The following is a 14209-nucleotide window of genomic DNA, read 5'->3' on the forward strand; positions in this document are numbered from 1 at the left end:
GACGCAGCTTCATTTTATGACCCTGAGACAAAAAAAAAATTACTTGAACACAATGGATATGATATGATAACGTTGTGCCAAGAGGAAAGGTTTTATAAAAAAAAAAAAAAAAACACACACACAACCGTGATAAATAACCGCCATAAACGTGACTAGTGATAAATACCAGGCGGACGCCAGGATATTATCCTCACCTGCCCGCAGGGTTCTATGAGGTCTAAAGGCTCGTTCTCTGACCGCTACCAGGCCGGCCCGGCTGCTTTCAATTAATGTCCGACAGAGGGGAGCGTAACACAGCCACGAGGTCCTGCGGAGGAGCGTAACACAGCCACGAGGTCCTGCAGAGGAGCGTAACACAGCCACGAGGTCCTGCAGAGGAGCGTAACGCAGCTACGAGGTCCTGCAGAGGAGCGTAACGCAGCTACGAGGTCCTGCGGAGGAGCGTAACGCAGCTACGAGGTCCTGCGGAGGAGCGTAACACAGCCACGAGGTCCTGCGGAGGAGCGTAACACAGCCACGAGGTCCTGCAGAGGAGCGTAACGCAGCTACGAGGTCCTGCAGAGGAGCGTAACGCAGCTACGAGGTCCTGCGGAGGAGCGTAACGCAGCTACGAGGTCCTGCGGAGGAGCGTAACACAGCCACGAGGTCCTGCGGAGGAGCGTAACACAGCCACGAGGTCCTGCAGAGGAGCGTAACACAGCCACGAGGTCCTGCAGAGGAGCGTAACGCAGCCACGAGGTCCTGCGGAGGAGCGTAACACAGCCACGAGGTCCTGCGGAGGAGCGTAACACAGCCACGAGGTCCTGCGGAGGAGCGTAACACAGCTATGAGGTCCTGCGGAGGAGCGTAACACAGCCACGAGGTCCTGCGGAGGAGCGTAACGCAGCTATGAGGTCCTGCGGAGGAGCGTAACGCAGCCACAAGGTCCTGCATTCAAGCTGGTGCGGTCAGGCAAGCGCCTCCGTATACACGCAACAAGAACAGAGAGACTAAGGCTCAGCTTCTTCCCTCAGCATTACTCTCCTCTACGTCGGGAATTAATTGAATGCAGCAGCGCCGCTGGACTTGGACCCGGAGGCGGTCCGAACGTGTGTCTAGACGCGCGGAGAGAGTGAAGGTAAACGGCTCTCGCCTGCTGTGTAGAAACCAGTCACCTTCCCGAACCGCAGATTCACCGCCACCCGCCGAGTCACGCGATTCCAGACGTCGCAAGCAGACATTAGAAACGACGACGACACTCCTTCACCTCCGACACGGATGCCGAGTACCAGACGCTTGAAGCATCGTCCGATACAGAATACCAGACGTTTGAAGTACAGAGTACCCGTCGGCTTCTACTTCTACGGTTGGGTTCAGGGGTCACCGGACAAAAATTTATTGAGACGTAAACATCTTGCAGTGCGTTAAAAAAAAATTATAATCGAGTCGTCGTCCGTCCGTCCCCCCCACACTACCCTCACGACATTTCTGAAATGTTGCACGTCGACTCTTGGCGTTAGGTTTTAGTGTTTAGCCTGGCATCAGCCCCAGATCCCACGCCGATAACGTTGTTGCATCGTCCCCGATGAACCCGGAGGCGACGTGCTCACCGGAGAGACCTTTCCCGGGAGAACTCCGTTACTAAGGGCAACAGCTCAGGTGCCCAGAGTTTTTATTTCCCGCCAGCTATTGCATTAGCAAACATTGCAACAGAAAACCCCATTTAGAATGCTTATGTCGTAGAGTCAGAGAGACCTCATAAAGGTCCTCTGTCCCGGCCTTTTCCAAACGCAGCGCGGCGTGCACGTTTTGACGTTTGGTCGGGATTATAAAAATGCTGAATAAAAAAAAAATATTATGAAGTCTCGATGAAAGCTATGAACTTCTAGTGTAACAAATACATGGGTCACTCTCTTAGTATCAAGGTGAAATACAAAAACCGTGCAAGATGAGATACCAGTAAAGTGTCCTAGCAGGAAGCGGCTGTGTGAGATCTCACCAGAGACGCTCAAAAGCCCTTCGCCTCGCGACTAGAAAATCAAGTGTTTGTCATAAATTAAGGCTCCGCTCTCTTCGGCAACGTTGCACAGTACTGACTTTTCTTGATATAAAAATAAAAAACATCTGACTATTTACATATTTTCTCAAGAGTATGTAAAAGTAAATCTTCAGTACAATTGGTTATCAGTATCGTGGTGGAAGAGGAGGCGGGAGCAGCACTTTTGATTGGCTGGTTTCGTGTCCCGTGGTGGAAGAGGATGCCGGAAGCAGCACTTCCGATTGGCTGGTTTTCCTCGAGGGTCGTCTCACGCTACCGGCTTGAGGACCGAGCGCAGCGACCGACCCTCCTTGGTGAGCTCTCTGGTGAAACACATGCACGGCAGCGGGATCGCCTCCTCCCGACGGGCGATCATGTTGAACGGGCACTTCTTGAGGTGGTCGGCCATGCTGGAGATGTTGGCAAACTTCCACTCGTTCACCGTGCCGAAGGCTGTGCTGAATCGCCACACCTGGGTGATGAGACGAGATGAGATTAGATTCAAATGCATTTGATTTGATTTTTTTTTATTTGTCTCGAACATAGAAACATAAAACAAGTTTAAAAAAAGTACAGTTTTTTATATATATACAAATATCCAAATGAGAAAAAATATACGTTAGGCAGTCACATTGCTGCTCAAGCTCCTCTCTCTTATATGTGTCCATAAGTGCTTGTTTATAGCTGCCTTTAAATTGGTTGATATTAAGGCGGCTGAGTGGGCAAGGCGCTCGCCACTAACGCAGGAGATGCTGGTATCGAGCCCAGCTCTCGGCGTTGCTACCGGCTTGGCCGGCCGTCATATTACTAACACAATTGGCAAGTGTTAGAGGGTGGGAAAGCCGGTGGGTGGGGATTGGACGTTGTGGACAGCGACTCCTACAGGTCGGTTGGGTGAAGCCGGTGCGGCGGAAACAGGAAGTATCGGGGGCAGCGTGAGCCTCCCACGCGTTACTCCTCGCCACTGAGAGTTCGAGCTGCTGCGGTGAAAAGATGCGACAGGCTGCCTCCTCGTGTACCGGTAGTAGTCATACTGGCCAGCAGCGTAACTAGTAAGAGTAGGATATGTACAGATATAGATATAGTATCTACAGATATGATATGACAGACAGGTCTGGATTGATATATAGATGTGGCAAGAATATATATATATATATTTACAGTATATAATGCATTATTATACATTCTATCATACCAAACTATGGGTAATATGCAGGTGTATAAGTAAGTATATAGAGAGATTATATGCGGGTATATTAGGACAACTATGTATAGGCCAGGCCTATATGGTAAATATAAATATACTGTATATACAGCATTTTTTGACCTACTTTTTCACCTCCTTTTTTCTGTGATTTTTTCTCCCATCCCAATTTCCTCTCGTGCCAATTCTCCCTCCCCTGTCCTGATCGTTGCTCACATGTGCCCCCCGCTGGCCGGTCGTAGGGAGGATAGAAGCCCATCACATGTCCCCTCCGATACACGTGGAGGCAGCTAGCCACTTCTTTTTCACCTGCCAGCGCGGACTCTCATTGGCGAGGTGTAACGTGTGGGAGGCTCACACTGCCCAGCGGCCCTTATATACAGGCTACAGCACTATTGTACATTCTATCATACCAAGCTATGGGTAATATGCAGGTGTATAAGTAAGTATATATTGAGGTTATATGTGGGTATATTCAGACAACTATGTATAGGCCTATAATATATATATGTGGTAAATATATGCAGTATATACAGCACTGAGAATCAGGGCGTTACTTCTCATGCAACTGACGGGTGGCGTCATGTGCCTTGTTTGCATTCATTATCAGTAAGATAAGATACAATGTATGTACGGTGCTGCATACCGCCCAGAAGCTAACCGCAGTAACTACGTAAACAGTGAAACTGAGAAAAATTGCTTTAAAGTTCTTTGACTATCCAGTGATTTTGTAGTTACTGCAATTCTTTACACCCATTTACTCTAAAACAGAGCAAGATTGGGCGGTCAGGTGGCGTAGCGGAGATTGCGTTCGTCACCAACACCGGAGACGCTGGATTCGCCTGTTCGAATCCAGCTCACAGCTCCGGCGTTGTCACCAGCTTGGCTGGCCGTTCACACTAATACAATTGGCTGTATTAGAGGGTGGGAGAAGCTGGCGGGGTGGGTCCGGGTCGTTGTAAACAGCGACTCCTACAGTTCGGTCGGGGCGCCTGCTCAGCGCGGATAGGATCTAAGGGGGGTAGTGTGATCCTTCCACACGTTACACCCTCTCAGTGAGAGTCCGCGCTGCCAGGTGAAAAGAAGCGGTTGATTGGCTAGACGTGTGTCGGAGGAAGCACGTGATAGCCTCCACTCTCCCAGACCGACTGTGGGGGGTAAGTGCGCAGCGACCAGGAAGGGGATTGGGAATTGGCATAACGACTAACATTGGGATGGGAGAAAATCAGAGGAAAAAGGAGGGGGGAAAAGATTAAAAAAAAAAAAAACAGAGCAAGATTGAACTCTGAAACTTTGCTTTTATTAAGGGGCGACAGTGGCTAAGGAGGTAGAGCAGTCGTCTGGCAATACGGAGGTTCCTGGTCAGTGTCCTTGAGCAAGACACTAAAACCCCTAACCCTAACTTCTCCCGATGAGCAGGTTGGCTCCTTGCATGGTCGCCTCCACCGTCGATGTGCGAGTGAATGTGAGGAACAAATTGTAAAGCGCTTTGGATAAAAGCCGCTATATAAATGCAGCCATTTACCATAAGGTGTTGTACAAATATCTTTCAGTTTTTTTCTCATGTTATTGTAAGTATCAATTGTTTAAAGCATTCTAATTGACAGACCATCTATTTCTATTGTTTATTTATTGTTTTGAGTTAAGGGGCAGGTAAAATAAGATTTTCTTCTCCCTGCTCCTTTTCGCCCATGGAATGTGCAAATTGGGAGGTGCTTTTATTATGAAATTACGCCGTTGTGCTTTTGTGGAGCTGTGCACTGCCATGAACGGAACAAATAAAAATTTAATTAAATGAAATAAGATAAAACACTAGCAGATAAAGCATTGGGAAGTACATGTACGTTTATATGTGACAAATAAAAAACAAACTTGAAACTTGAGCATTATAGACCTAGTCTATTTTGATCAGGTTTGACAGTTTTGGAATTGACAGTTTCATTCCACTGGTCGCTTTAATGTTGTTGCAGTGCATGTCTCTCAAGCACTATCTCAGGAGAGGGAGGAGGGGGGAGAAATCTGGGCGATGGCACCGGTTATTGGCAACCTTGCTGGGTGACGGCAGGACAATCACAAATCGCCTCGGCCAGTCCTGCATGCCAGTAGCCATCAGTGGGCATGGACTGCTGCCAACGGCTGGAGAACTGTTACTAGTGTTAGGACTTAACTACTGAACCCTGCATGGACTCTGGCAGTGTGCGATTATGATCAATAGAGCAATACATATGTCTCACCTGTCAATGTGTTATTATATTATGATCAATAGAGCTATACATATGTCTCACCTGTCAATGTGTTATTATGATCAATAGAGCAATACATATGTCTCACCTGTCAATGTGTTATTATGATCAATAGAGCAATACATATGTCTCACCTGTCAATGTGTTATTATAATCAATAGAGCAATACATACAGGTGCAGCTCAATAAATTAGAATATCGTGGAAGTTATTTTATTTCAGTAATTCAATTCAAAAAGCGAAACTCTCCTAGATTATAGATTCATTACACACAAAGTGAAATATTTATTTCAAGCCTTTATTTGTTTTCATTTAGATGATTATGGCTTACAGCTCATGAAAGCCCAAAATTCTGTATCTCAGTTTTGAATAAGAATAAAAAAATATATATTTTTAATATAGAAATGTCGGCCTTCTGAAAAGTATGTTCATGTATGTTCACTCAGTACTTGGTTGGGGCTCCTTTTGCACAAATTACTGCATCAATACAGCTAAATATATAGACTTTTCCATAATATTCTAATTTATTGAGATGCACCTGTATGTCTCACCTGTCAGTGTGTTGTTATGATCAATAGATCAATACATATGTCTCACCTGTCAGTGTGTTATGATCAATACATATGTCTCACCCTAGTGTGTTGTTATGATCAATACGTATGTCTCACCCGTCAGTGTTATTATTATGATCAATACATATGCGTCACCTGTCCGACCGACCAAACGCTCACTTTATCACCTTTATCTTTTTAAATCACATTTGATCTTGTACCTCTTCTCCAATATTTCTATTATCTATATGTTATTGTAATTTCTGTTACCCTGCCCGTACCTGTATGCCCCCTCCCCCGTGCTGCTATAACACCTGCATTTTTCCAAGGGGATCAATAAAATCACATAAGTTGCAGAAGTTGTTTGTTTTTAGTTCCGAGGACGAGAACCATAGAAGGAAATGTAATTCTAAGCATCAGTATGGACTACTTTAAAGCAGATGTGTAGTTCAGTATGCGTCGTAAAAATGTGGGATTTCCTACAGAATGACTTAAGAGTTGTACGAATATCTTTCAGTTCAAGAAAATGTATAAAGAAAGAACATTTAGACTTCATGAAGTTGAGGGGTAATAGCTTTGCCTATGACTATTCTTTTCTTTTTTTCTCATGTTATTGTAAGTATTGCCAATATATTAGCAATGTATGATAGACCATCTATTTCTATTGTTATGTATTGTTTAGCCCCTTTCGTGACTGTGATGCACAGAGTGAATCCACAGTCCTTTGCTCCTCCATTGGAAAATCCCATAATTAACTCTGAAGAACTAGTTCCTCCGCGAAACGCTCGTTGTTGTATCGCAGTGACATTTCAAAAGGTACTCAGTTGCACGAGGGTTTAGAACAGACAAACATTAGGGTTTGAAAGCTCGGCGTTGCTAATAAACATTTTAAATAATTTTTATAAAGTGGTCAACACTGCTCAAAACGGCTTTAGCTGCCTGATGCGCCTGCGCTGTGATCACAGCGCAAGCGCATCAGGCACCCAATGCCGAAAATAAAGATGTGTTGATGTTGACCCATTTATAAGAATTATTTTAAATGTTTATTAGCAACGCCGAGCTTTCAAAACCATTGAGTTTCTCTGCCCGAAACCCTCGTGCAACAGAGTACCTTTGAAATTTCACTGCGATACTTGTACAACGAGCGTTTCGCGGAGGAACTAGTTCTTCAGAGTTAATTATGGGATCTTCCAATGGAGGAGCAAGGGACTGTGGATTCACTCTGTGCATCACAGTCACGAAAGGGGCTATGTATTGTTTTGAGTTAAGGGGCAGGCTAAATAAGAATTTCTTCTCCCTGCTCCTTTTCGCTCATGGAATGTGCCAATTGGGAGGTGCATTTTGATTATGAAATTCAAATTATGCTGTTGTGCTTTTGTGGAGCCGTGTGCATTGCCATGAACGGAACAAATAAAAAAAATTATGAAATATGGAGCACATCACCACCCAACTCTTAAGTGTAAACAAACAACACCCTTTACTGAGCGTTTGTTCCATTAACCCTTTCGCTACCACACACTACAGAAGGTTAACCTTTCACTACAGACGGTTAACCATCTGTAGTGTGGTTGTGAAAGGGTTAACCTTCTGTAGTGTGGTGGTGAAAGGGTTAACCTTCTGTACTGTAGTTGTGAAAGGGTTAACCTTCTGTAGTGTAGTTGTGAAAGGTTAACCTTCTGTAGTGTGGTAGTGAAAGGGTTAACCTTCTGTACTGTAGTTGTGAAAGGATTAACCTTCTGTACTGTAGTTGTGAAAGGATTAACCTTCTGTAGTGTGGTTGTGAAAGGGTCAAGCCTGTGTCATGTGACAGTGAAAGGGTTAACCTTCTGTAGTGTGGTAGTGAAAGGGTTAACCTTCTGTACTGTAGTTGTGAAAGGATTAACCTTCTGTAGTGTAGTTGTGAAAGGATTAACCTTCTGTAGTGTGGTTGTGAAAGGGTTAACCCTGTGTCATGTGACAGTGAAAGGGTTAACCTTCTGTAGTGTGGTTGTGAAAGGGTTAACCCTGTGTCATGTGACAGTGAAAGGGTTAAGGCCTAACAAAAATAATGGTTGGTTTCAGGTTGCCGACCGACCCTGCCGATTTAGGTGCGACCCAATATATTTTATGAGTTTTAAAAAAATATATATATATTAAAAAAAAAATCCTTTTTTTTTTTTTTTTTTTGAATAAAGTTTCATAGAAATCTTAGTCAAACATTTAGTATTATGGATATTAAACATGCTGGCAGAGTACATGCATCCATGTTGTTGTGAACATTTTAACCCTTTCACTGCCACACGACAGCCGGTTAACCCTTTCACTGTGACAATACAGAAGGTTAGCCCTTTACTATCACACAACCGACGGCGATGCTCCATCATTAGCATCATTAGCTCCGCATCCGCGGAGCTAATGATGCTAATGATGGAGCATCGCCGTCGGTTGTGTGATAGTAAAGGGCTAACCTTCTGTCGTGTGGCAGTGAAAGGGTTAATTAAATAAAGAAATTCCCTATCCATAGTCGCCGTGGGAAAGAAAAAAATAAAAAAAATAAATAAATAAATTCCCTACCTACCCATGGCCAAACTGACAACCAACCTGAAACCAACTATTATTTTTGTTAGGCCTAACCCCTGTGGCAGTGTGACAGTGAAGGGGTTAAGTGACGACGAGCGAACACACCTTGTCTCTGATCTGCCAGGAGGACGACCCGTCCGCCCGGCGGTGCCGCCGCCTCTTCTCCCAGAGCAGGACGACCATGCCGCGCATCTGCAGGAGGCTGGCGCACACGTCCCGCATGGTGTGCGACACCCGCGACAGCTGGCACAGGCTGAAGCCGTCCAGGAAGCCCGACACGTGCTGCAGCAGCTCGAAGGGCAGGCTGCTGAGGTGGTCGCACTGGGAGCCGAAGCGGCAGCTGTAGCCCGGCAGCCCGGCGTCCGCCGCCGGCCTGGGGGGCGGGCCGGGCCGCACGCCGAACGAGCCCAGGTGCCGGTCGTGGATGACGCGGGCGCCCTGCACGGACGGGCAGAAGCGGCGCTGGGAGTACGTGCAGCCGTAGTAGGCCAGCGGGCAGCGGTGCTCCATCCAGCCGTTGAGCCCGGCGTGGATGTCGCCGTGGACGTTCTTGAAGTGCGAGGAGAACTCGTCGCGCCGGAAGAGCTGGCCGCACACGAAGGTGAACATGGAGCGCTGCTTGGTCTGGTAGCGCGCCACGCACTCCAGCACCAGGTCCAGCCGGAGGGTGTGGAAGGGGCTGGGGTTGGAGAGCTGCGGGCTGGCGTGGTCGCAGGCGGAGGCCGACGCGATGTCGCCCACCATGGTGTTGGTGGCGAGGATGGCCGACGGGAAGGAGAACGTCTGCGTGCCGAAGTCGATGTGGTAGCCGTCCACGAACCTGCTGTCGGAGATGCCCCGGCCGCCCGGGGAGTCGCCCAGGCAGAACAGGAGGGCGGCGGTGATCAGGTCGATGCCGTGGAGGCCCATGGGGTCGTCCGCCACCTCCAGGTCCGACGTGTCCACCGACTTGTCCTCCATCTTCTTCGCCCGGAAATGGTAGGGGTCCGACAGCAAGAGGCTCCGCCGGCCGTTGAATGTAAACACGCTCATCCCTCGCAGCACCTGGAGATTCTGTAGTTTCCGCTCCAGCCACATGTCCCCCAGTTCCACGGGCAAGTGCTGCAACACGTTGTTGGGCACGACGAGGTCCTGCAGCATGATGCGGACGGGAGGCTGGAGCGGCGGCGGTGCCAGGGGCCGCGGGGGCACTGGCGCTGCCACAGGCATGGAATGGTAAGGCATCGCAGGCCTGATGTCAGAGGAACCGTTCATCCCGCCGCCGTTCGCGGCGACCCTCTCCGAGTCTCTCTTCTCGCGCCGCCGACGGTAACGGTCGCCCCCCGCGTCGCGGAAGCCGTTGCACCGCGGCGCCTCCTCCTCCGCGAGACCCATCGCGTCGTCCTTCTCCTCCGCGAAATCGATCCAGCCGATCCCGTCGCCGTCCGTCCCCGCGGCGCAGTCCACCCCGCCCACCGCGCCGAGCTCGCACTCCGAGTCCGAATCGCTATCCTTCATGTCGACGTTCTTCGAACCCTCGACGCCGTAGTCGCCGTGACTGTCGCCGTTTTCACCGTTGTGAAGAGCCCCGTTCTTAGCAGTCTTTTCCCCGTTTAAATTCCCAATGATCACGTCCGCGTCCTTGGCGCTGGAGAGGATGTCCAAGGCGGCCGCCAAGTTTCTGCTCGTGTCCGCGGAGGACGGATACAGTTCGCTGTAGGGCTCCTCGTCCATGTCCACCGCGCCGTTGCCCGGCGTCGTCGTCTCCTGCCCGGCGCTCGACGACGGCGAGGCCTTGCCGTCGCTCTGGTCGTCGGTCGGCTTGTCCCTCGACACGTTGGTCGTCACCTTCAGGGACTCCAGCAGCATCCGCTGGTCCTGCAGCGCCAGGGCCATGTCCAGCTGATCCACCTCGCCCACGTCTTTGCTCAGGTTCTCGTAGGACTTGCGGTCGGCGTAGCTCACCGGCCACCGGTTCCACTCCATGGTGCAGCACACCACGCTCGCCGGGCACGTCTGCAGGTGCTCCGCCATCTTGATCCTGGCGACGGTGAACGGACAACCAAAGCCGGTGTTTAGACACGGCGCCCTCTCGTACGGGCACAGCAGTCGGTGCTCCGCCGTCTTGCAAGAGTGAAAGACCGCCCCGCAGACTAGATGGCACCCGACGAGATCGCAGGAAATGCCCGGTTCTGGCCTTATCATGCATCTCCTGTTGATACACTTGAGGCAATGGGGGTGGAGCTCGTCCATTTCCAGGTTGTTATTATTAAAGTGAAGGGTGGTTGCCGGGGCGAAGGGGTGAAGTCGTCAACCCTGAAATAATAAGAGACAAACAAAACACTTACTTCAGAAATCACATGGGAATACACACAAGAGAGCTTAGACACCGAATGACGCTGTAAACCAATACCGTGGTCAGTGTTAGAAAACAGCCAGGCCACAACTACCAGCTGTCAATTACGAAATGTCATGATATATATATATCTGTATAATATCATAAATGTCATTATGAATTGAAAACGGGGGAGCCTGATGTAAACAAGACGAAAGTCTTTCTCTGGTCTGCATCCCCTTGACAATTGTGTGTATTGAGCCGTACTGTATTGTACCCATTCTGCAATCTGTTAAATAAAATGTTCAATCAATCGATCACATACTACAGCTATATCATCCAGCAGCGCTACAGATATTAAGCTGACATTCTCTGCAAATGTCACCTCCTGCGTGAAGTGTCCACCTTGTAGTCTCTAGCCGGTATGTTTACTTTAAATCTGAACGTCTCACATGTCACACAAGTAACACGCGCGTCTTGGGTTACCGCTCTGACACTTCACATTTGGTTCTTCTGAAGAGAGGGGGGGGGGCCGCCCATTCAAAGAGTTAAGCTACACGTCTGACACAACAAAACCGCAAGAATTCCCAACAACAAGTTGGGCAAAACTGTTTGCCTGTGGGGCCTCGTAGCCACAATAATAAATCCAGGTGAGGCACTTGGGTATATATATATACACATGATTGATTGAAAACTTTATTAACATATTGCAGAATGGGTACAGTACAGCACAGCTCAATACAAACAATTGTTAAGGGGATGCAGACCAGAGAAAGACTTTAGTCTTGTTTACATCAGGGTCCCCCATTTTCAATTCATCATAACATATATGACATACAGATAGACAGTACTGCTACATCTATACATGTATGACGCCGGGGGATTACAGGACGAGGTTATTATAACGTCAGTTATATGGAGACGACACCGAATAATAATAGCGAATTTAAAATGCCACAACCTGTGTGTGGCAACAAGCCACACAAGTCCACACAACAACAAGACAACCATTGTTCCGAGTCCACTGCTGCCAACGAGAGCAGCTTAATAATCACGCAGTCAGCTTAGCAGCAGGCTTCAGCTAACAGCTAGCGAACAAGAAGCTAAAAACAAAAACACCTGAACCTCCTCCTCCCCGGCGAACCTCGCTAACTAACGTCCATTCGGGGGAAGAATGAAGGAACGAAGGGGGCGAGCAGTGTGTGTTAATAAAACATGTAGCCTAGTAGTAGTCAGCCGACGTTAAGAACAACACCATTCAAAGCTAGCTTGTTTGTGCGGAGTCGGTGAAGAAGTTGCCTTAATAGGGCACAGAACTCTGGAACACAAAAAGCACATCAACATCAACAACATGGCCAACATGCTAACTAACTAACTAACACCCAGCTAGCTAAGCTATGCTAAGCTAGCTCCTGACATTTCACTTCTTACCCGAAGAAGGCGCCGGCGCTAGTTCGAATAACGTCGTATCGTCTTCCAACGTCGTCCCAACCAGTAATGATATGACAGCTGTAACGCAAGTTGTGGAAACAGTATGTAACTCTGTGTACAGAGTCTTCTTCTTTTGTGCTGCTGGTCGCAGCTAACTGCTAACGCTTCGCTAACAGAGCTTTACTTTTCTGTGCTCGCCGTCGTCGTTGTCGTTGTGGCTACAAGTGTGGGGCGCGAGAGTAGCGCGTCATCACGCGTCATCCTGTAGCAGACCAGTGGAGAAGCATGCAGCTGCAGAGCCGCAGAGCGGTCCTCAGAGCCGGTCCTGAGCATAGATATGAATGAATGAATGAATGAATGAATGAATGAATGAATGAATGAATGAATGAATGAATGAATGAATGAATGAAAACTTTATTAACAGATTGCAGAATGGGTACAGTGCAGTACAGCTCAATACATACAATTGTTAAGGGGATGCAGACCAGAGAAAGACTTTCGTCTTGTTTACACCAGGGTCCCCCATTTCCAATTAATCGTAACATATATGACATACATGACATACAGATAGACAGTACTGCTACATCTATACATTTATGACATACCAGATTTGCAATTACAGTACTGTATTTGTGATACAAAAAGAGTCCAGAAAGAAAAGAGTATATACATTAGGCGTAGAAACTGTACATTGGATTGGGTAGGTGCGGGTGGGACTGTACATTGGAGGTGGTTGGGGGGGGGGGGGGGGGGGGGGTAGGAGTGGGGGGGGGGGGGGGGTTTGGGTAGGAGTGGGGGGGGGGGGGGTTGGGTAGGAGGGGTGGGTGGGGACTGTACATTGGAGGTGGTTGTGTGGGTGGGGGGGGGGGGGTGGGTAGGAGGGGTGGGTGGGGGACACTGTACAACTGTACAAACAACACTGTACATTGGATTATTGACAAGACCATACTTGGTAATTTACTGTACATTGGAGGGGGTTGTGTTCGGACATTTACAGGGGCCAGTTTCGAGTTGCAGTCTCCCTTAGGTGTTTTTTGAGAGTGTTTTTGAAAGTGGGTAGTGATTCACATTCCTTTACAGCTTTGGGTAGGGCGTTCCACATTGATGTGGCATAATTGCGAAACGTGTTTAGTCCCTTGTTTGAGCCGAATCTGGGTTTAACATGATTTGTGGAGCTCCCTCTGGTGTTGTGATCGTGGTATTCACTGACCTTTGGGAAGTATTTAGTCATGTACATGGGTACCTTGGTCGTGTAGTGTATCTTGTAGACCAGGCCCATTGCAAGTTGCTGTACTCTGTCGTCTACTCTAAGCCATCCTAGGTTGTCAAAGTGGGCAGGGGTGAGGTGGGTTCTAGGAGTAAGGTCAAGCAGTAGTCTGACCAGTTTGTTTTGAGATGTTTGTAATTTTGTTTTTAGCGCCTTTGAGGTGCTTTGGTACCATGAGGTGCAAGCATAGTCGTAGTACCCTTGAATGAGTGCTCCTGCTAGAGTCTTCAGGGTATTCTTGTTTACCAGTGAGGAGATCCGGTACAAGAAACGAGTTCGTTGGTTGACTTTTTTTATTACATTGGATGCCATTTTGTCACAGGAAAGATTTGCCTCTAGGATGGAACCCAGGTAGGTAATATCTTCTTTCCTTGTGACAATATTGTCACCCACTGTAACTGAGAAGCCGTCGGTCTTGCTGAGTTTGTTATTTGAACCGAAGAGAATGGACTCTGTTTTGCCCATGTGTAATGATAGTTTGTTATCAGCGAGCCATATGCAGATTTTGCTTAGTTCTGAGCTGAGGGTTTTTTCAACCTGTAATTTGTTCTTGTCAGAGATCAGCAGGGCTGAGTCGTCCGCAAACAGGAACAAGTTGCAGTCACAAGCTGACGACATGTCATT

At 48.0% G+C, this 14209-nt stretch overlaps 1 protein-coding gene across 1 annotated transcript; it reads right to left on the reverse strand.

The window, feature by feature from the left end:
• Positions 1-1906: 1906 nt before the first annotated feature.
• Positions 1907-10805, reverse strand: fbxo30a (F-box protein 30a; the record flags this gene model as incomplete). Its single annotated transcript, XM_084309743.1, has 2 exons — positions 1907-2489; positions 8679-10805. The coding sequence occupies 2 exons, from the start codon at positions 10803-10805 to the stop codon at positions 2286-2288; spliced, it is 2331 nt and encodes a 776-aa protein (XP_084165869.1). The 3' UTR covers positions 1907-2285.
• Between the last annotated feature and the right edge of the window lie 3404 nt (positions 10806-14209).

The sequence above is a fragment of the Notolepis coatsorum genome, assembly GCF_963971535.1.
Source record: "Notolepis coatsorum genome assembly, chromosome: 3".
NCBI lineage: Eukaryota > Metazoa > Chordata > Actinopteri > Aulopiformes > Paralepididae > Notolepis > Notolepis coatsorum.